The 23,424-nt window shown below is 38.6% G+C and overlaps 1 protein-coding gene across 4 annotated transcripts in view; it reads left to right on the top strand.

Annotated features, from left to right (window-relative positions):
• The window catches only part of KRIT1 (KRIT1 ankyrin repeat containing), a 34,925-nt gene extending 15,468 nt beyond the window's left edge, over window positions 1–19,457 (top strand). For 2 of the 4 annotated variants that reach the window (XM_058678249.1, XM_004582293.4), the window contains exons 9-17: window positions 2,235–2,391; window positions 3,270–3,377; window positions 5,679–5,835; window positions 6,575–6,726; window positions 10,858–11,024; window positions 11,628–11,715; window positions 12,196–12,402; window positions 17,903–18,019; window positions 18,494–19,457. In XM_058678249.1, coding sequence (XP_058534232.1) covers window positions 2,235–2,391; window positions 3,270–3,377; window positions 5,679–5,835; window positions 6,575–6,726; window positions 10,858–11,024; window positions 11,628–11,715; window positions 12,196–12,402; window positions 17,903–18,019; window positions 18,494–18,562 — 1,222 coding nt within the window. In that variant the 3' untranslated portion in view covers window positions 18,563–19,457. Of the gene's footprint in view, window positions 1–2,234; window positions 2,392–3,269; window positions 3,378–5,678; window positions 5,836–6,574; window positions 6,727–10,857; window positions 11,025–11,627; window positions 11,716–12,195; window positions 12,403–17,902; window positions 18,020–18,493 lie in introns of those variants that run through there. The other 2 variants (XM_058678250.1, XM_058678251.1) reach the window with 2 other exon arrangements.
• Window positions 19,458–23,424: the final 3,967 nt, after the last annotated feature.

Below are 23,424 nucleotides of genomic sequence, written 5' to 3'. Positions count from 1 at the left end.
AGTCCTCCAGAGGTATTATAGTTCACTTTGCAGTATTTGTAATCAGATGTATCACTTGATTCATGTGAATGTGAATAACAAGAGACTTAGCCAGTGAAACATTAAGTTGTTTTGTCTTGAATTCTTAGGTACTAGTTGGTGTAAGAGTTGACGGGAGAACACTGGGCTGCTCCAGGTACCTGGGTTGGTCCTGCCTAGTTTGATCTTATCTTTGTAAGCTCTGAATTGGTTTTCAGTAGTTGTCAAATTTTTTATCTTAATACCCCTTTGTACTGCTAAAAGTTATAAAATCCCAAAGAGCTTTTGCTTATATGGTTTAAATCTAGTAGTATTTACCAAAGTAGAAATTAAAACTGCAAGAGTCTTTAAGTATGTCTTTTACAATAATACACATATATTAATATAACAAATTTTAGGAAAATAATTTTCCAAAATTAAAAAAAAAAATTAGTGAGGAGAGTAGCTTTGCTGTCTATTTCTGCACATCTCTCTCCTGTCTTGCTGAATAGAAAGTAGCTGAATCCTCTCACCTGCTTCTGTTCTTCAGTCGGTTGCAGTATTACATGTCATAATTTTTCTAGAACACTACAGTTAAGGACAAAAATTAAAAGGGAAAACAATATCTACATATTATTTTACCATTTGACTTGGAGAATATCCTGAAGGAGTTTAGGGATCCTCTTTGGTTTGTGTACTGTTTTTTGAAGACCATGTAATTAGACCACAGTGGGATTGCTCTAAGCCTCTGTCCTAGTCTTTGAGGCAGCCCCTCCACACCACTGCTTCAGATTGCAGCCTGACCGTTTTAACCTCGTGGGTGATTCACTGCTGCTGGCACATGCTCTCTGCTCTTCTGATAGCTTGCTTTGCTTGCTCCTTTCTCCTGCCTAAATACTCTTGTCTTCAAATTCTCCTATTCTTCCTATTTAAATCGTTTGATTATTGTATCAAAACACTTTCCAGGACTAGCTGAGGCTGTAGCTCTCTCTTGTTCTTGTTTCTTTTTTCCTTCCCACAAGATTTATTTATTTAAAGGCAGGATTACATAGGGTAGAAGACACAGAAAGATGTTCCATCTGCTGATTCGCTCCTCAAATGGCCGCCTCAACTGAGCCTGTGCAGGCCCAAAGCCAAGGGCCAGGAGCTTCTGCCAAGTATCCCGTGTGGGTGCAGGGGGCCTAAACATGTGGGCCATCCTCTACTGTTTTCCCAGATGCATTAACAGGGAGTTGGATCAGAAGAGTAGCACCCCAGTCTACACCCAGCATCCATATGCAGATGGTGACATGGCAGGCAGTGCCAGCCCTGTCACATCTGTTTTTTCCTGGAATCTTTAAAGCATTAATTATGTGGCACTTTGACATGACAAATATGAAATGCCTTGTGTTGTTGGCTGTTATCCTCAACTGTCGTTTATGTAACCTATCCCATGCTTGTTTTCTGCCTTTGAGAACACTGTAAGCCTTTCAGAGGAGGATCACCTGTCTTCCCTGTTTCTGTGTTTCCCACATTGCCTGACACAACTCTAATTAGAATTATGTCTTTATGTCTGTTTTGTAAATCATCATCAGACCTACCTGAAAAATATTTTCTACATTTGTTTCTGATCCTCAACCTATTTTTGACTAAAACCTATATCTAACTTAGAACTTTTGCATATCGTATGAGATGTTTCTCTGTTACCTACTTTATTTGTTGTTACATTTTCTCTCTGTTGATCAGAAATACAAACAGACTGAATTGAACCAGTGGTTCTTTAAAAAAAAGTTTTATTTTTATGGGAAAGGCAGATCAGATTTACAGAGAGAAAGAGACAGAAAGATCTTTTGTGCACCGGTTCACTCTCCAAATGACCACAGTGGCCAGAGCTGAACCGAGCAGAAGCCAGAAACCAGGAGCTTCTTCTGGGTCTCCCATGCAGGTGCAGGGTCCCAAGGCTTTGGGACATCCCCTAGTGCTTTCCCAAGCCACAAGCAGGGAGCTGGATGGGAAGTGGACTAGACTGGACGTGAACTGGGTCCATATGAGATTCAGCACTTACATGGTGAGAATTTAACCATTAAGCCATCACACTGGCTCAAACTATAATAACTCTTTAAGAAACTCTCAAGCACTGAAGACATCTGTATTTGCTCTTTGGCCCAGAAAAATTTTAGATTTGATGCATCATGTAAGATTTGAACTTTGAAGACATTTCAGATAACTTTCACATAATAAGTTTTGTATTTTTGTAGGTATGGAAAAGTTGAGGCCACTCGTATATTATTAGATAAAGGAAAATGCAATCCAAACCTGTTAAATGGCCAGCTCAGTTCCCCTCTTCATTTTGCTGCTGGAGGAGGACATGCTGAAATAGTCCAGATTCTCCTAAACCACCCAGAAGTTGACAGAGTAAGTTATTTTCTAGGTTGGTTTTTTGTTTGTTTCTTTTCGATGTTGACGCTAAAGTAACAAGCAATGACACTAAGTAATGGTACACTTCGAAAGGTACCTGAAGAATAAAACTAGTGAAGTAATGTTTGTGTATTCATTGTGCTTTTGCGCATACATTTAAAATTAATTTATTTGAAAGGGAGAAAAGCAGAGACAGACATCTATCTGCTCACGACTCACATGTGTACAACAGCTAGAGCTTGGCCAAGCTGAAGCCAAGAACTTGTAACTCAATTCAGGTTCCCCAAGTGAGTGGCAGGGACCCATTTCCTTGAGTTCTAGCTGCTGCCTCCCAGGTAGTAGCAGGAAGCTGGAGCGGAACAGAGCTAGGGCTTGAACCCAGGAGTGTGGACTTCACAATTCGCAGCTTAACTGCCAGGCTAAAGGCCACCCCCAGACAACAGGCTTTTATTGTGGTAAATACATCTCAAAATTTATAGTTTCAACCATTTTAAAGTATATAGTTCAGTACCATTCACTACAAGCACATTACCATGCAAGCATCATGAGTGTCCCATCTCTGGACACAGAATTTAACCTCTTACTGTTTTATAGTGTATTCCCCCAAAAGTATCAAGAAGATGTTCTAGCCATTTTCTATAATTCTTAATACATAAGATGAAGAAAATAGCATTAGTAAAACCTTTTATATTTACCAAAACTTTAAAAATCCATGGATTAATGTTTTCAATCTTTTATTTAAGTGTACTTTGTGCTAAAATGTCTACTATTGAACACTTAAGATCCTATTTTCTGTGAAATTTAGATTAATTGAACATTTTCCTCCTGGAATTGAAATAATTACAGTGATCTTTTTTTTTCTCCTTCATTTCCAGCACATAACAGACCAACAGGGAAGATCTCCATTAAATATTTGTGAAGAAAACAAACAAAACAATTGGGAAGAAGCAGCAAAACTATTGAAGGAAGCAATTAACAAACCAGTAAGAATTATCTTCATAGCTAGAGCCAACCATAGTATTCAATGTAATAGGTAATCTGAGGGTCTCTGACGAGGTTAAATGGATAACTTCTTTAGCAGTACAAAGCCTCACTGCTTCATATGTATTGTATTTGTTATCATCCACAACATATGAACATTCTTCTTTTTTGCTTTTTTGGTTTTTTTTCTTACATATGAACATTCTTATATCACAAAATTTGTAAAAGTAAATAAATAAAACTTCAAAGATAATATGATTTGCAGTGTAATTATATAGTCGAGTCAACTTATCAGAACATACTATGGAACAGCACACTTCTAAGAAAAGAGAGAAGTTCTCATTAAAGGCTCTCAGGTGACTGCATCGTTGTGCTAACCCCACTGAGAGCTTCCACACACTCAGACGGTGCAACCTACTACACACTGAGGCTGTATGGTGGATGCCATCTATTGTGTGCTCTGTCGTTGTCCAAAACATCATTATCTGCCACGTGACTGTACTGGTTACAGTAAGTCTATTTGTTGAACTGTAGCTTTATACTTACACCTTCTAAGCAGCATTTTGTATTTGCAAATACAGACTGCACATCATTCACTAGCTTAGCATCAACAAGTTAGTTTTTATATGACAGACAATCTTCCTCCTTACAAACACATAGTAAGTAGCTTCCTATTCTTCTGTTGTGTTAATTCAATCTGGTCTTCCCATCTAACTACACCTAAAATTAACTCATAAACATAATGCTGAACACAAAAGAATATTGTGTTAAAATTAAAACATTAAGGTGTTAGGGCTGACATTGGGGTACAGTGACTTAAGCTGCTACCTACAACACCAGCTTCCCATGTTGAAATTGCTCTGCTTCCAGTCCAACCCCCTGCTAATATGTTTGGGGAAACAATGGTAGATGGCCCAGTACTTAGTCCCCTGCTGCCCGTGTGGGAGACCAGAAGGTATTTTGGACTCTTGGCTTTGGCCTGGCTCTATCCATGCTGCAGTCTGGAGAGTAACAGTGAATAGATGATCTTTCTCTTTATATATAACTCTGCCTTTCAAATAAAGAAAATAAATCTTAAAAATAAGTAAATAAAAGGTAGAAAAGACTTAACAATTAGGAGAAATTGATTTATATCTGAAAGTATGTGATTTAATAAAACTATCATTTATTTGAAATTTTACAAGTTAGAAAAAAGATTTATAACCCAAAAACTTTTTAAAAATTAAATTATTTTTTGTTTTTAAAGATTTTTTTTTCATTTGAGGCTGGTGTGGTGGTGTTACATGCTAACCCTCAGTCCGTAGTGCCAGCATTCTGTATGGGTGCCAGATATGTCCTGGCTGCTCCACTTCCTATCCAGCTTCCTGAAAAAGGGAAAGCGGGGGGATGGCTCAAATCTTTAGGCCCCTGCATCACGTGGGAAGCCCAGACCAACCTAGCTCTGGTTGTTGTGGCCATCTGTAACTCTTCAGGAGTGACCCAACAAATGAAAGATCTTTCTCTTTTTTCTCCTTCTCTGTAATTCTGTCTTTCAAATTAAGTAAAAAAATAATATATATGTATACATATATATAAATTTTTTAAATTATTTTATTGGAAAGTCCGATATACAGAGGAGATACAGAAAGGTTTTCCATTTGCTGGTTTACTCTCCCCAAGTGGCAGCAATAGCTAGAACTGAGCCGATCCTAAGCCAGGAACCAGGAGCTCTTCCAGGTCTCCCATGTGGATGCAGGGTCCCAAGACATTGGACCATCCTCTACTGCTTTCCCAAGCCACAAGCAGGAGCTAGAGGGGAAATTGAGTAGCTGTGACGAAAACCAGCACGTATAATGGGATTCCAGCAAATGTAAGGCGAGGATTTAACCACTAGCCTATCATACTGGGCCCAATAAATCTTTTTTGAAGAAAAGACTTACTTATTTAGCAGCTACATCAGCCAGGCCAAAAACAGGATTCTCAAACTCCGTCCAGGTCTCCTGTGTGGGTAGCAGAGGCCCAAGTACTTGGGCTGTCTTCCATTACCTTCCCAGGTACATTAGCAGGGAACTGGATCAGAAATGGTGCAGTCAGAACTGGAACTAGGCATGCACGTGGCACTTCAATTTGCTGTGCCACAACACCAGCATTTAAAATGTCTTTCAAATACTGTCAACAGTTTCTTACTCAAAGCATTTTTCTGATACTTTCCATGTTAGAAATGTATAATAAAAATAATAATAGAAGATACAAAGTTCAAAGTATTTTGTTGGCTTGTGATCTGCAGTTTTTAAACAGGTTGTATAACTTATTCCTTGTCGTAGTATGAAAAAGTAAGAATCTACAGAATGGATGGATCATACCGTTCTGTTGAACTGAAACATGGCAATAACACCACAGTGCAGCAGGTAATGGAGGGAATGCGTCTCTCCCAGGAAACCCAGCAGTATTTCACGATTTGGATCTGCTCAGAAAACCTCAGTAAGAAATTTTGTTTTATTTTGTTGTTTAAAGTGCATTATTTTTGTGAGTGTCACTGGTGAACTTAAGCATAATGATGTTTATTGGGTTGTGAATTTTAAAATACTGTAGTATTATTCTCTTTTAAATAAAAGACAGTTTTTATTGCTCATTTGTTGAAACAAGTCCCTAAGCTCCCCTCCCTTGCTTCATTCAAAGCAATGTTTATATAGCAAATCAATCAATCAATTAAGTAGAAAAATCTCATATTCTTCTTGGAGCGGAGTTTAATTTGGACGACACTAAATGCGGTGTTTGCTCATACAACTAGCCTTCGTTTTAATTAATTATCTCAAAATAATATAATTTTTTCCAAATATTTACTTTCTTCCAAACTTTTAATTCAAAATCAATCTAGTATTACTGTAGGCTTGTCCCTCAAAGTAGTGAAAATATATAAAGGAGTCAATTGATATCATTAGTGACTTAATAATTTAACATATCTCTTTAACATCAAATACTGCTGACTATGTCAAATAGACTATATTGCAATTAATAATTGCATATACAGTAGGTACAGTTCTCATGGGCTTAGAAAAAAGCAGCTAACTGCAGATCTGGCAGTAATGTTGACTCAAATGCTGATTTCAGTGTAGGCTCTTACAGTGTACTTATGTGCAGATATTTAGTACAGTTTCTATTTATTGATGTAATTGAGTTATTTCATATTATAGCTTATAAAAGGGAAGATGTTTTTCAGGCCTTCAGCTCAAGCCTTATCATAAGCCCTTACAACATGTTCGTGACTGGCCGGAAATACTCACTGAACTGACGAATTTGGATCCCCATAGGGAAACGCCACAGCTTTTTCTAAGAAGAGATGTGAGGCTTCCTTTGGAAGTTGAAAAAAAGGTTTGCTTAGAAATCTTTTCACTGTCATCAGTGCAATAAATCTGTTGAGTAGGCACCAAAGGTAGAAAATTGGCTGTTTTAATTTTATGGGTTTTGTTTCTGATTTTCTGTCCAATTTTTTTTTTAATTGAAAAGGCAGATATACAGAGAGAAGGTGAGACAAAGAGAAAGATTTTTCCATCCTCTGGTTCACTCCCTCAAGTGGCTGCAATGGCTGGAGCTGAGCCAATCTGAAACCAGGAGTTTCTTCCAATTCCCCACATAGGTGCCGGGTCCCAAGGCTTTGGGTCATCTTCATTGCTTTCTCAGGCCGTAAGCAGGGAGCTGGAGGGCAAGTGGAGCAGCTGGGACACAAACCAGCACCCATATGGGATCCCAGCAGATGCAAGGCTAGGATCTAGCCACTAGGCTATCATACTGGGCCCCTTCTGTCCAATTCTTACATGTCTATAGTAAATGGCGCTTTCCTTTGCATTCTGCTACCATTGTCCTAAGAATACAAAAGAAGTAAGAAAACTTACCCTGAGGAAAGTGAGCAACCAGTTGGCAAGAAAAATTATATAGTAAGTTAATTTTAACAATAGTTAGGAAGTGGTGTCGCAGGATAATAAATGGTAATTTGTTGTGTAAATTTCAAACATAAGAGATACTTTGCAAAATGAAAGCAAGGAAAACATTTGCAGAAAAGACATACTCATTTTCATAGGTCAGGAAGTAGCTGTTCTTGAATCAAGCAGAAAGCTGCTATGTATATAGTAAAACATCTGTTATAAAGTTATTTTTAAGTTTAAACTGCTGTAGATGCACAAAAGTGGTGAGATGATGTTCGAAGGATAAAAGAGTGAGGGAGAAATCTGAGAGATGATGATGATGCAACATGACAGCTGTGAAAATTGGGGCCAGCACTGTGGCTTATGGGTTAAGCCACCACCTGTGTGCCAGCATCCCACATGGGCACAAGTTTGAATCTTGGCTGCTCCACTTTCTTTTGGAAAGCAGCGGAAGATGATCCAAGCACAGGGGTCCCTGCACCTATGTGGAAGACCCAGAGGGGTTTCAGCTCCTTATTTCACCCTGGCCCTGTCCTAGCGGGTGCAGCCATTTGGGGAGTGACTCAGCAGATGAAGGGTCTATATCTCTTTCTGTAACTCTGCCTTTCAAACAAATAAATGTATCTTAAAAAAAAAAAAAAAAAGCTAGGCCCAGTGCAGTAGCCTAGCAGCTAATGTCCTTGTCTAGCATGCCCCGGGATCCCATATGGTCACTAGTTCTAGTCCTGGTGGTCCCACTTCCCATCCAGCTCCCTGCTTGTGGTCTGGGAAAGCAGTGGAGGACGGCCCAAAGCCTTGGGACCCTGCACCCACATGGGAGACCCGGAAAAGGTTCCAGGCTCCTGGATTCAGATCCGCGCAGCTCTGGCTCTTGTGGCCACTTGGGGAGGGAATCAGTGGACGGAAGATCTTCCTCTCTGTCTCTCCTCCTCTCTATATATCTGACTTCCTCCCCTCCCCCCAAAAAAAATCTTAAGAAAAAAGTCACAGGGGCTGGTGTAATGGCTTTACTAGCTAATCATCCACTTTAAAGTGCAGCGTCTCATATGGGCACTACTAGTTCACGTCCCAAAGGCTCCACTTCCCATCCAGCTTTCTGCTGTGTCCTGGAAGAGCAAAAGAGGATGTCCCAATGCCTTGAAACCCTGCACCCGTGTGGGAGACCTGCCTGGAAGAAATTCCTGGCTTCTGGCTTCAGATGAGCTCAGCTCTGATCATGGTGGCCATTTGGGGAGTGAAGCAGTGAATGGAAGATGTTTCTGTCTGTTTCTCCTTTGCTCTGTATATATGCCTTTCCAATAAAAAATAATTTTTTTGTAAGAAAAAGGGGTCACAATAATATAGCAAAAGAAAAAACCCACATCATTATTTCAATTAACACCAAAAAGGTACTTACCAAATTCTAATATTTTTTCATGATGAAAGTTCAAAAAACCATGAGTAAAAGGGAACTTTCTCACTATGATAAAGGGCATTTATGAAAACCTAGAGCTAACATTGTACTCACTGGTGAAAGATTTAAAACTTTCCTACCGAGATCAGAAATACGATAAACATACCCACTTTTATCACTGTCATTTTACTTTGTACTGGGAGTTCTAGCCAAAGCAGCTAGATAGGAGGAAAGAAAGAGAATGGCAACGTCTGAGTTGGAAAAGAAAAAATAAAACTTTATGTATTTGTAAATGTCAAATATGTAAAAAATTTTAAAGAAAAAGAAGAAAGTCTAAAAAACTTACTGAAACTAATAAGAACATTCAGCAGATTTATAGCATATAAACGCAACTTAGGAAAATACAAAAAAATGTGTCTATATACTAGCAGTTGGTAATTCAGAAAGGAAATTATGCAGTTCATTAAAATAACATCCAGATGAATAAAATGCCAACAACTAAAATGAACAAAAATAATTCCAGGTTTCCACTCTGAAAACTACAAAATCTGACTGAATAATTAAACAGGGCCTCAGAAACTAAAAGGAGATGATCATGTTCAAGGATAGAAATATTTAATATCGTTAGGTGTCAGTATTAGCGAGATGAAATATGAATTCCTTATAATACCTAACAAAAATCCAGTAACTTTTATTGTGGAAGTGGAAAAAGCAGGCCTCAACTTCACATGAATAATTGCAAAGGCTTCAAATTATTGAAACAGTCTTGAAGAAAGAAGAATAAAGTAGAAGAATTCATATGTCATGGGTCAAAATTATTTTTCTAATTCCTTCAAAAAGTCTTTTGCACCTGCCATCTGCAGAATCTAGTCGAGATTCTTGCTCTGTGTTTGGCTAACTCTTTATATCTAGAATAATTCTATTTTTTTCTCATGAAATTATGTTTTACTTTACTGTGTTACAATGTTGTAAGATGAAAAAATATTGCGATATTTAATGACTCTTTAAAGACTTATTTATGCGAAAGGCATAGTTGGAGAGAAAGAAGGAGAGATAAAGAAGGAAATCTTCCATCCACTGGTTCGCTCCCCTAGTGTCCACAGCAGCCGGGGTGGGCCGGCCTCAGGAGCCACAGGCTGCGTTCAGGTGTCCCACCTAGTTGGCAGGGACTTGGGCTATCTGCTGCTATTCCTGCTACTGGAAATGGAGTAGTCGCGGCCCAAACACAGGTGATGACATCACCCATTAGGCAGGCCCTGGTAATTGCAAGGACTTAGGGTCATTGTAAATTACATTTGGAAGTACTTTAAATATTCTTTGAGAAACTTTGTAACAGGTGATTATTTTCAAGTGGAAATATATTCTGTATAGTAGTATTTCTCAATCTTTATTCATCTTACTGGATCAAATGAAACTTTCAAGCTTTTAGAACTTAAAAAAATGCATACTCATGTATCTATGTAATTGTGTCACATAATACAATGTAATTACTGAAGTTAAATAATAAATAATTAAAAAAAAAAAGAAAATGAAATAAAATCCTCCCACAATAAAAAAAAAATGCATACTCTAATGTTACTTGCAAGTGTAACTTTTAATACCAACTAAAATACAAAATATTTCAAAACAAGCTTTTTAAAATTGCATTTGTCCTAGGAATTGACACACTTCCTTTCATCTTCCTTTAAGCTTACTACTATGTTTCATGAAGCGTAGGTGACAGAAAAGTGTTTCAGGAATCTGTGGTAGCAAGCTGCAGCCTATGGCCGTGTCCTGCCTGCTGCCTCATTCTGTATAGCCCACAAGATAAGTGTAGTTTTTAATATTTTGAATGGTTAACAAAAATTGGAAGAATCAATTTTAAGTGAAGGTTTTGTTGGAAGTTCTGATTTCAATATCTATATAAGGTTACACCAAAGCCTGGTCCCATACTCCTTTACTGCTGCGCTGCCTGTGGCTGCGTTGGCACTGTGGAGTAGTCACAGCACAGATTACATGGCTAACAGAGCTGAAGCTATTGCTGGTTGGCCCTGCCTAAGGAATGCTGCTTACCCCTCCCCTAAAGCCATCACCATTCATTTAACACACATAATGTAACTTTTGCTTTGTCCATATTGACAATAGCAAGTTGTACACTTGTAAAATGAAATTGTAGCCTAACAACAAAATTATACTTTCTCCTTTTAGATTGAAGACCCACTAGCTATTCTGATTCTCTTTGATGAAGCCAGATATAATTTACTGAAGGGCTTTTATACAGCTCCTGATGCTAAACTAATAATACTGGCAAGTCTGCTGCTGCAGATAGTTTATGGAAGTTACGAGAGTAAGAAACATAAGCAAGGTTTCCTGAAGTAAGTATTTAATGGATGCATGACCTTGAACTTTGCTCGAGAACTTGTTTAAGCAAGTTTAAAAAATACTTATTAGGACATATTTGTACATTTGTTTTGAATTAAATATTGAAATACAAGGCATAGAAAGAGATAAAGCTACTATAGTAAGGCATTTTTATATCCTTATATATTCCAAAGTTATTTTTCTTTTATTTGACTGTAGTATGATATGCTTTATATGTTTTTGATCTTTCTTTACTATATGTTTACATAATTTCACTAATACCTGACTTGAATAAAGAATAAAAAAAAATTTGTAGATACAGTTTACGATTTCAGCATAAAAACGAATGTCCTGTTCAGTTTTTGACAGGACACTGAGATCTTAGTATATCTGAAGTTTGTTTATCGTGATTTTCCATTTTAAAAATACATTGCAGTAAAGAAAGTGTTGATATTAGGATTGTGACTTTTTTGCTTAAAACCTTAATAGAGTTCTGATATTTTTACAACAGTATTTTTCAGCTTAAAAATTGTTAATTCAAAGCATTTATGACATGATTATTATACTTTAGCTATTAAAATGATTCATTTAAAGTATGTTGGCATGTGTATTTACAGTGAAGAAAATCTGAAATCCATAGTACCTATTACCAAACTGAAAAGTAAGGCACCTCATTGGACAAACCGAATACTTCATGAATACAAGGTAAGTAATTTAGTAGCAGTAAAAGAGATTTCACAGCCTACTTGACATTAATGTTATTAATGATTTAAACATGCATTTATAGTTCTGAAAACGAAAAATGGATCTAGATTATGATTCCTGTAACTTAAAATAGCAAGACATTCTTCATTTTTAGTGTAATGTAGAATCTTTTACCAAATAGTTTCCTATACTGAATGCTGAGATATGGGACAACTGAAAATTTGGAATAATATACTGTCCTTGCCTGTGGGGTACTTGAAAGCTAGTAGATTATACAAACACTGGTTTAAGACTTTGACTTTTTTCTGTTTTTAATATTAATAACACAAAAGAACATACTCTTGGGATAATGTGCCAGAATTTTGCTCTTTGGAGTCAACCTTGATTTTATAACTTGCTAAACTGGCATTGTTGTACCTTCAAAGGTGTATTTTCCTTTCATATCTGCTTTGTTTTTGTTTCTGTCTTGTTTGTGTTTAGAATCTTAGTACGAGTGAGGGTGTCAGTAAGGAGATGCATCACCTTCAGCGCATGTTTTTACAGAACTGTTGGGAAATTCCAACCTACGGGGCAGCTTTCTTCACAGGACAGATATTTACAAAGGCAAGCCCCAGCAATCACAAGGTCATTCCTGTGTACGTAGGCGTGAACATAAAAGGACTCCATCTCCTCAACATGGAAACTAAGGTAAATGTTAGCTGCTTTTGAACAGTAACATCATCTGTTATCTAAAACAAAAGTGCTGGCCTACTGGAAGCATCTAGAAATGGTAAATCTACAAGGTTATTCCTTGTAAAACATCAGAGGGAAAAGTAAACTGTTGATAGGAGGTTAATATTATGGTAAATTTTTGCATTGGGATACCTTTTAGTATTTAAGAATAAAGAGTATTTTTATATAGAAGTTTCTTTAAAATATAGTTACTGGGAAAAAAGGGCTGAACTTATGTGATATGCTATCATTGGTATGCAAATGAAAAGAAATGAAATCAATCTTTGTATAAATATATGTTGCTTTTGTATGCATTGAAAACTATCTAAAATACGCTATTAGGGAAGGAACCCAGCTTACTGGGAATGGGAGGTAGAAGGGAAACTTTCCCCTGTATTCCTGTCTTAGTTTGGGCTGCTGTAACAAAGGACCATACTGGAAAAATTAAGTGGTTTCTGATTAACAGAAATGTACTTGTCATAGTACTGTTCCAGCATGCTTGGGTTATGGGGAGGACCGTTCTCCGCACTGCAGCCTGCACTTCTCAGGTGAGAGCACTCTGGGGTCCTTTTTATAAGGAATCCACCTTTACAACCTAATTGCCTTTGGAAGGCATCTCCTCCAAACACCATCATGGTGAGGGTTAGAATGCCAACATAAAACAGTCAGTCCATAACAATACCATTGTGCAGCTGAAAAATTTTAACTATATGATTGCATTATCAGTGGAAAGCGTCAATTGATGATGTAAGTGAAAAAATATAAAGATCTTTAAAAGAAGGATATAATTTATGATACAAGGGTTTTGCTTGAAAATTATAATGATTATAAACTTTTGGGGGACAAGATAACAGATTATGAGAATCCATTAGAACAATAAAGACCTTTACAATCAAAAGATACTTCCTCTATGATACTCGTTTTTCTAATCAAAGCACTATAATATGAAACACAGGATTATCATTTTTTTTTACCGAATTAATACATTTAAACAACCTAGAACGCCTTTTGATTTGTGGCAAGAAGCTAATAAAAATCAAATCTGTTCACTCAGCTTTGTCAAAAATAGTTTTCCCAGTCCATTAACTTGGTAACTAAACATGCATTTTTAAGATTTTATTTTTATTGGGAAGGCAAATCCAGAGAAAAGGAGACAGAGAAAAGATCCTGCATTTGCTGCTCCATCTCCCAAGTAGCAGCAACAGACGGAGCTGAGCCGATCTGAAGCCAGGAGCCAGGAACCTCCTCTGAGTTTCCCATACAGGCACAGGGTCCCAAAGCCTTGGGCCATCCTCCACTCTTTTCCCAGGCTACAACTAGGGAGCTGGAAGGGAAGTGGAGCAGCCAAGATATGAACCAGTGGGGCCCAGCACCGTGGCCTAGCGGCTAAAGTCCTCGCCTTGAACGCCCCGGGATCCCATGTGGGCGCCGGTTCTAATCCCGGCAGCTCCACTTCCCATCCAGCTCCCTGCTTGTGGCCTGGGAAAGCAGTCGAGGACAGCGCAATGCATTGGGACCCTGCACCCGCGTGGGAGACCCGGAAGAGGTTCCAGGTTCCCAGCTTCGGATCGGCGCAGCACCAGCCGTTGCGGCTCACTTGGGGAGTGAACCAGCAGATGGCAGATCGTTCTCTCTTCCTCTCCTCTGTATAAATCTGACATTCCAATAAAAATAAATAAATGTTTTTTTAAAAAGTTTAAAAAAGTATTTTCTTCTTTATTTATTTGAAAGGCGGAGTTACAGAGAGGAAATGATAGAGAAAAAGATCTATCTGCAGGTTCACTCTCAGGGTGGCCACAAGAACCAGGGTTAGGCCAGCCTGAAACCAGGAACCTGGAACCCCAATGGGTCTCCCACATGGATGGCAAGGGCCCAGGTACCTGGGCCGTCCTCCTCCTGGGTGCATTGGCAGGTAATTAGATTGGAAGTGAGGCACCTGGGGTTAGAACCTGCAGGTTCTAATAGTGACATTGCAGGCTGGGGCTTCAATCACTACGTCACTGTGCCAACCTCTGATTATCATTTTTTATTAAAACTTTTGCTCATGCAAAGTACCTTCCTGCTAATTATATTACAGCTACTTCTGTTGCAATATATTTATATAAAAAAAAAGAAGGAGGGGGCCTGATGTGTGATGGCTTAGTGGTTTAATCTTCACCTTGCAAGCACCAGGATCTTATATGGGCACCATTTGTGTCCCAGCTGCTCCACTTCCTATCCAGCTCTCTGCTTATGACCTGGGAAAGCAGTAAAGGATGTGCCAATGCCTTGGGAACCTGCACCCATGTTGGAGACCCAGAAGAAACTCCTGTCTCCTGGCTTTGGATCAGCTCAGCTCTGGCCATTGCAGCCATTTGGAGAGTGAACCATATCTCTCCATAAATCTGATCTGTCTTTCCAATTTAAAAAAAACTTAAATAAAAGAAGAAAGAAGAAATAGAGGCGACCAGAGTTGTGTTATTTCAGATTAAGCAGCTGTCTGCATCACCAGAATTCCATGTGAATGCCATTTTACATCCTGGGTGGTTCATTTCCTATGCAGCTCCCTGCTAATGGGCTTGGGAAGCAACAGCAGACGGCTGGCATGCCCAGGCCCCTGCACCCATGTGGGAGATTTGCATAGATTTTCAGGTTCCCGATTGTCCTGGCCCAACCTAATATTGCAGCCATTGAACCACTGTATGGAAGATCAATTTCTCTCCCTCTCTCTTGAAGTCTGCCATAACAACAGTAATAGCAGTAATAATAATAAAATATCCCTTCTCCAAGGAAGGGATAACAGAAATCATTTCTTTGATGTTTTAGAATATTTTATATCAACATTTGCAAATTTTTCTTCACAGAACTTGATGGTAATAGTGTAGATGTGACACTGTCATTTGTCTGAGCTGTATTTTAAGTTTGACTTGATTGCTTTCTAAATTTAGAGAATATTAAAAAGTTTTTATGGTATTCAAACGATGGTTTAGCAGTATCTTCATTTATGAATAATATTCTGATCTAGTAGATAAATAAGTGAGATAATGGTAGCAGACAGAAGGATGATAAGCAACGATGTTATTGAACAGTCTGTTTTGTCAGGATAAGATGTTCAATTTCTAGAAATAGAAATAGAAGTGCGTAGTTCGGTATATAAAAAGATGATTGGGCCAAAGGCTAAAGATGTGTTTTGTGCATGTAATTATTACCACATGGTCTGTATGCTACTGATAAACTGGGGTCACCTTTGGAAGCTCTAAGATGATTACATGTTTCCGTCCTCAAAGATGGGCACAGCAGCTTGTCCTTGATTGACCAAGGTCTGCTGAGGTTGACAGGCTTTGCTAAACTCAACACTTCATCTGCAAAAACACCTTCATTTGCCTTTGAAATTCTACCTTACCCCAGAAATTAATTCTTAGGAAGAAACATAGAATAAAGCCACATATACATAGTTTTCTTTAATACCAATAACTTCTACATTCTTTATCTTCTTCTCTTAAATAATAAAAGTTACTCATCTGAAAACAGCTCAGCCAGTTGCATAAGCTCACTGCTGGGCTGTTTACAGAAAATGTAAGCACTGTTGAGTGGATAAATGTATAGTTGTGGCTTCGTGTTTGATGACAGTAAAGTACCACTATTGCACCGAGACAACAGAGTATCCTTTGCTGATGCCAATTTATATTGACCATATGTCTTCCTGTAATGTACGGAGCCGTTTCAGCATGTCATTCTTGGGTGTATCAGCAACCAGCTGCCAGCCTATCACTCTGTTCACTTCACTGTTTGGCCTGCTGGTCACCAGTGTGACAGTCCTGACTTCTGTGGCTGTCCCTTCCTGCTGTCAGCTGTCTTTCTGAACAATTTCTCTTGCTGTTTTTTACTCTCCTCATGAGCACCTTGCTTACTGGGTCTAATGTACAACCAGGAGCTACTTTCCCCTTCTGTGCAGACTGAGTACCTAAACCTGCGACCTCTGACTCTTCAACTCCACTTAGCTAGCTTCATTATCTAGGGCTTCTTAAGAACGCCTTCATCACTGCACAATGCCCATTACTAACAAAGCTTTTATTTTTACCTTATGGACTCAGTACTTCCATTGGAAACCTGACTTGCCTGTAAGTGAAGAGTGCCATGGATAGATTTTGTTCCTTGCACTAAACTGTTCTGAACCCATAATAATGGGCTATTTTCTTGCTTTGATTAAAGATTTTTCACACGATTAACCCAAAAGGCAATTTTAGGTGTTATGTCCTGACCCAGTGTTTTAGTCTGTACCTTGGTTAAGTGACTATTGCTATCTCTACCTATATGCCAGATATCCTACATATAAAGTGACTTTTTGTAATGTGAATGTAGTAGCTAGTTTTTAGATGTTAATTAGTTTTTTTATTATGGATAATGTACATTCATGTAAATTAATTTCCTTTCATTGTGTTTGATTTACCACAACCTCAGGTTTAAATGTCCGGAACTGATGCCTTTTTGGTATCTTAAGGATATTTTATTCAGTTACAAGAATTGCTGTTCATAGAAAACTAGTATTCATAGAAAGCATGTGTTTTCAAGAGCGGCATCGTAGTTCCCTTGTATATGTGCATGCAAAGACAATACAAGTTACTGCTAAGAAAATTATTAGAAAATAATCAAAAATATGTCTAATGTTTCCTTAAGTACAATATATTTGGACAGTGTGAGAACAGATTAATCATGCTTATTTTCACAATAAATGTGTCAAGGTGCTTATTTTAGTGGGACAAGATTGCCAAAGTCAATCTGTTACCCTAATGCATGAATTTCAGACCTGAAAATACTTTGCTATTATTCAAAAAGAAGGTACTTAATAAATTAAAGGGATCATTATTTTTAACCTGTGGAAAATAAAAGTTTGTAGTACATTTCCTGAAAGTCACTGATTAGTAGAATGGACATCTTTAAAAATTTTTTGGTGCTGGCATTGTGGCACAGCTGGTAAAGTTACTGCCTGTTTCACTGGCATCCTCTATGGGCTATACCCAGTTCAAGTCCTAACTGCTCCTCTTCCAATCTAGCTCTCCCTTCTAATGGCCTTGGAAAGAGGTGGGGGATGGCACACCCCCCATTTTGGGTCCCCATATCCATGTGGGAGACCTGGAAGAAAGCTCCTGGCTCCTGGCTCTGGCTGGCACAGTCCTGGCTGTTGTGTCCAGCTGGGGAATGAACTAGCTTCTCTCTTTCTCTCTCTAACTCTGACTTTCAAAAAACAAACACACAAACAAAAAGAAGTGTGGTGATCTGGTGACAAGAGTATGATTTATGATTATCATTGCACGAGACAGTGTCCCCAGATTCTATAATATATAAGGCAAATTGTATGAGGTTAGTGAGGTACTCTAAACAGTCTTTATTATAACATTCAAAGTCAGTATGTTTAGACCTATTTAAGTGTAAATAGAGAAAATAGGTGTTGGCTTTTAATATATATTTAATGTAATGATTTTCAATTATGTTGCAGGCTTTGCTCATCAGTCTTAAGTATGGCTGTTTTATGTGGCAACTGGGAGATGCTGACGCTTGTTTTCAAATCCATAGTATGGAGAATAAAATGAGCTTTATAGTGCACACAAAACAGGTAAGCCCTTATCAATTATTTTATTCTTCTTAAAATGAGCTTTTGTTTTTTAGGAGCATAGCCCATTTAGCATCAATGGAAACCTTTGATATTAAGTGAAATCAAAATATTTAATATCAAGGCAGGCATTTCCTAAGTAAGGAAAGCCAGAAATTGACATGGAAAATTCATTCCAGTTTTTTAATACATTCTTGTATCATACATTTAAATTCCAGTCAGTAGAGCCTATCTATTCTATCAAGGTGTTGAGTCCTTCCCTCTTCTTGACCTCTGCTATGTATGAGCCATTAGTCTCTCTCCAGTGGGTCACTTCTCACATCACTTTAGGAACCTTGGGTAATTCTCCCTCTGTATTTCTTGGAAAGTTGCCTCCTGAAAAGAAAGTTCCTTTTCAATTAATTAGAGAACCTCCCACATGTCCTTAATATTCCAACATGTTTGATATTTAATGGTGATGTGTATTTTATTTTGTAGGCTGGTCTTGTGGTAAAACTGTTAATGAAGCTCAATGGACAGTTAATACCCACTGAAAGAAACTCATGACAAGAAAGTAGCTGGTAGTTGAGTCACCACATTTTGTAATACAGACTTTTTCCATGAAAGATGTCTTCAAATATTACTTTTGACAAGGTATTTAGTCTATTGTAATATATATGTGTGTGTATGTTATTCTACTTCATTGTACAGAATCTGTACTTATGTTTGGTGTGTAATATACCATTTAGTTTTATATAATAGCCTCATAAGCTGTTCTGATTTTTGAGAGAAGCAAAATTGTAGATTGATAGTCTGTATAATATTAGATGGAACAGGAAGGTGTATAAAAGTTATTTTTGGTAAAATGGTAAAGAATTTAGAGTGGAATGTAATGAAATTAAAATGTAGCTTTGGTATAGCTTTGTGAATTATTTCAAAATATAATGGAAGACAACATTATTTGAATAAAGAAAACATTTTTTACTTGAATCATATAATACTGTTATTTAATTTTCTGAAACCTATTCATATTCCTTAATGTGTTTTTTATACATGTTCCTCAATGTGTTTTAAAACTCTTAAAATGTGTATCTAATAAGGTAGTGTTTCTCAGAATATAATTCTTAAACTCCTTGAATCTTACTTTTTTTTCCTGTTAAAACAATTCTAAACCCAGTAAGGAATTCAGATTATTAAACCTGAGACATTCACAGAACTGACCAGCACTTGGACACACATGGACAAGCATGTTGAGAGGCAGTCTTTAGGTACTAGCAGTTGAGTTTGCTTATTAATGTGTACTGTATTTTTATGAGTTGACATAAATTTATACTGCCTTTATATTTATAGGAATTAGATCACCAAATCTGGTTGTTTCATTTAGGAGAGTGCTAACATCATTGGGCAAGAGCCAGTTTGACCAACATGTTGTTTAATGAGCTGAAAACTACCGTTTTGCCATAGTAGTAGACACTGATGTGTGTCTAGTCACTTCAGAGATGCAGCAGTCTTACTGAAAGCTGTCCTATGGATGCAGATAATTTTAATAACCATCTTTTCATGCTAACTTTTATTTATTTTAATACTGTTATGTCTAAACCTTATAGGATTATTTGTATAAGTAATGTTGCCATCTTAAGATTGTTTGTATAAGTAATATTAACAAGAAATTTAGTTTATCTTTAATTACGTGCTGGACACTCTCGATTCTGCATAAAGAATTCCTTGTCTAGTTTTATCCATTTCAGTGGCCTCTAGTGTTACCAAATAACTTGTTGATTCCCAAACTTAAAATTTCAGCCTCTGCCTTCGACCTGGAACTGTGTCTTAACCTCCAAGTTGTGTCGTTTCTGCCCCATCTCAATGGCATACAGAGGACCTAGATTGTACAGATCCTCTTTTTGTTCCATTCTGTCCTTGCACACACATTTGCCATTTGATTAATGGCATCATGAAATTACGTTCAGTTGCTCAGCCTGGAAATCTTAGTATGACTTTCAACTTTTCATTCTTTTCTGATCCCATACATTCCATTCATCATGTCCTGTCAAATGTCTTACAAGTCTTTCCCTGTTACCTTGTTTCCTGGCTCACTAGAACCACACTAAAATTTTCATTCATTCCTTGCTTGCAGCACAATCCAGCCTCGTTTACTGACAGGGATATGTTCTCAGACATGCATCATTTAAGTGATCTCATAGTTGCTGAAACATCATTGTATATTTACGTAAACTGACAAGGCTACCACATGACCATGTAATATAAACTTCTGCAACCACTGTCATGGTTAAGGGCTGTCCATTGCTGATGTGAACATCATGGTGCAGCAGGTGCCTGGAGCAGGCCTCCCCCGTCATCAGGTGAACCTGGACAATTACTCTGTGAAAAATCTGACCTGCCTCTTCTGGTAATGTCCAAGCACTCCTGCTACTCAGTCATATTCTCAAGCACACTGTTTCCATGACTTGCCTCTTCAACCCATGGTGAAATCCAGTTCTTTATTAATAACTTCAGGGTGAGGACAAACTGTGTTTTTCAAGTAAGCTGTGTGCAATTAGGAGTTAAAGTTATAGTTACAGCAAATTTATCCAGGAGATAGCTGAATTTTTTCCCCTTCACAGATAAGAGGTGAGACTGCATTGGCACATCAAACAACAACCTGCTCTGCATAATACAGTGTACCCTGCCCGGAATTTTACATTATGGCTGCCACACAGCAAAGGGGAGAGGGGACTCTTAGAGTAGCAGAACTATTAAAGGCTTAAAAAAATAGCATTAAAAACTCAAGTTTCAAAATCAGAATTTATTTAAAAAAAGATCCATCGCTATCTCTAAGACCATAGCAAAACAAATAAAACTGATGGAGAAGGGCCCAGCACAAGTTAACCTAATCACCGGGATCCCATAAGGGACTGGTTCATGTCCCAGCTGCTCCACTTCCCCTCCAGCTACCTGCTTGTGGCCTAGAAAAGCAGTAGAAGATAGCCAAAGCCTTGGGAACCTGCACCCACATAGGAGACCCAAAGGAAGCTCCTGGCTCCTGGCTTTGGATTGGCTTAGCTCTGACCGTAGTGTCCACTTGGGGAGTGAATCAATGGATGGAAAATATTTCTCCTTCATCCTCTGTAAACTTGCCTTTCCAGTCATAATAAATATATCTTAAAACAACAACGATAAAACTGATAGGAAAACTCAGACAGCTTTTGAAAGATAACCATTTTTTTTCCTTTTCATCATTCTTTAAGTAAATTTGAGTACCTTTTGTGTGCCCCATGTTTCAAAACAGCCTTTGCCTTGAGATGGCAAGCTTTAATGAGGAAATAACAGCTGTCCAAGTTATTGGTGTTTAAGAACTTCAGAAGGTCAAAGGGATATAAAGCATATTTAAAGAGATAATAACTGAAAACATCAGAAACCTAGAGAAATAACAGCTATCCAGATACAGGAAGGTTGTAGATCTTCAATAAGAATCAACTCAATCAAGTCTAGCCCTTGATATATTATAATCAAAGTCCCCCAAGGTCAAGGATAAAAAAAGACTTAAACAGCTACAAGAGAAAAGAAGCAACCTAGTATAGAAGATTGTCCCAGCTTGCCTGGCTGCACTCTCCAGCAGAAATCTTACAGGCCAGAGGAAGTGGGATTAGACTGCCCTCGGTACGCATGAAAAAATACTGCCAACCAAGAAGGCTGTAGGTGGTTCAACTGCCCTTCAGATCAGAGGGAGAAACAAAGATAGTCCTAGGATGTATCAGAAGCAGCCCTGTCCCACAAGGTATGCTACAGATTACTCTTCAAACAAAGAAAGTGATTTTGAGAAGAAAGTGTCAGAAGATTGGAAGGTCAGCAAAAGAAGACCCGGAAGTAAACCCACACGTCTGCACTATCTGGTCTTTGACAGAGGTTCTCGGAACGCACGCTTCTGAGTTGACATTCTGAGAAACCTGGACACCCACATGCAGAGAGTTGTAGCCAGACTTCTGCCTTTCACAGTATGTAACAGTAACTCAACAGGGGTCACTATAGAGAGCTTGAAAGTCTGAAACTGTTAGGACAACAGAAATGCTTCAGGATACTTGAATGGGCAAAGATTTTATGAGTAAGACCCAGAAGCACAGAATGCAAAAGCAAAAACATATCAAAAACAAAAATCAGATATCAAAAGAAAAAAAATTTCTATACCACACACAGGAAGACTGTCTTACATATGTAAGGTCAGTAACTAGTGAATGGGATGATCTGAATCCAAATTCTAGTAGTTTGGTTTCAGCATTCATATATGAGTTGCATAAAGGGGCAGTAGCTGAAGAAGCTTTATTTTTTTAAGATTTATTTTATTTATCTGAAAGGCAGTTACGGAGAGAAAGGTCTTCCAACTACTGGTTCACTGCCCTGATGACCACAATGGTCAGAGCTGGGCCAGTCCAAAGCCAGGAACTTCTTCCTGGTCTCCCATGTGGGTGCAGGGGCCAAGTACTTGGTTCATCCTCCACTGCTTTTCCCAGACAATGAACAGGAGCTGGACCAGAAGTGGAGCATCTGGGACACAAACCAGTGCCAATGAGTGATGCTGGTACTGCAGGTTGTGGCTTAACCCTCAGTGCCACAGTGCAGGCCTGGTAGAGATTTTAAAAACGAATACACCAAATCTTGAGTGGTAACATGTTCCCTGCTGACGGGGAGTCATTGAAGCCTTCAGGACCTGATGAGCTCAGATTTGTACATTGAAAGATCCCCTGGTCCAGGGTCAGGAAGGCTTCCACATGGGGATTCTGACCAAGAGGGCGTAAGACAGTGGGGCCTAAGCTGGAGTCATGACCATGACTATGACCATGAGAGGAACACGTCCGCGGGCCGGCAGGGACGTTGTGAACGTTCTGTGGTCTTAGTCTGGGAAGAAAGGGGAAGACAGGAGTATAGTATACATCCCCCCACCTTCTGTGCTGGGCAGCTGACAAGATGGTGTCACATACGGCCACAGCTAGGGAGTAGAAGAGGTGCTTACAGACATCAGTTGAGTTCCTGGTGCCCAGGGCAAGTGCAGATGCAGATGTGCAGTAGCAGCACAATACCCCGGGTGGATGTGCAGCAGACTGCAGCCGGAGGCAGCGGACCACAGGAACAGACCTGAAGTCACCCAAGAAGAGAGCAGAGATGCAAGCCCAGGAATGCCAACCTGTGAGACAGGGCAAGGTAGGAGAGTCTGCAGAAACCCCCCGCCAGGACAGGCAGTGTGGCTATGGAAAACAAAGAGGTGGGCTCCTTTCTGCATGTGTTACGGCCAATAAATTTTATATGGGAAAAAAGTGAAATTAAGAGAACATTTTATACCACTAAGGATATTAGGCTAAAATTTTGGTATCAGCACATTGATCTTATAAAAGAGTGTTTAAAAATGTGTCTGGGGCCTGGCATAATGGCCTAGTGGC

This window comes from Ochotona princeps, chromosome 20, assembly GCF_030435755.1.
Source record: "Ochotona princeps isolate mOchPri1 chromosome 20, mOchPri1.hap1, whole genome shotgun sequence".
Classification (NCBI taxonomy): Eukaryota; Metazoa; Chordata; class Mammalia; order Lagomorpha; family Ochotonidae; genus Ochotona; species Ochotona princeps.
The sequence above is the reverse complement of the archived record's forward strand: the minus strand, read 5'-3'. Positions and strand labels throughout refer to the sequence as shown.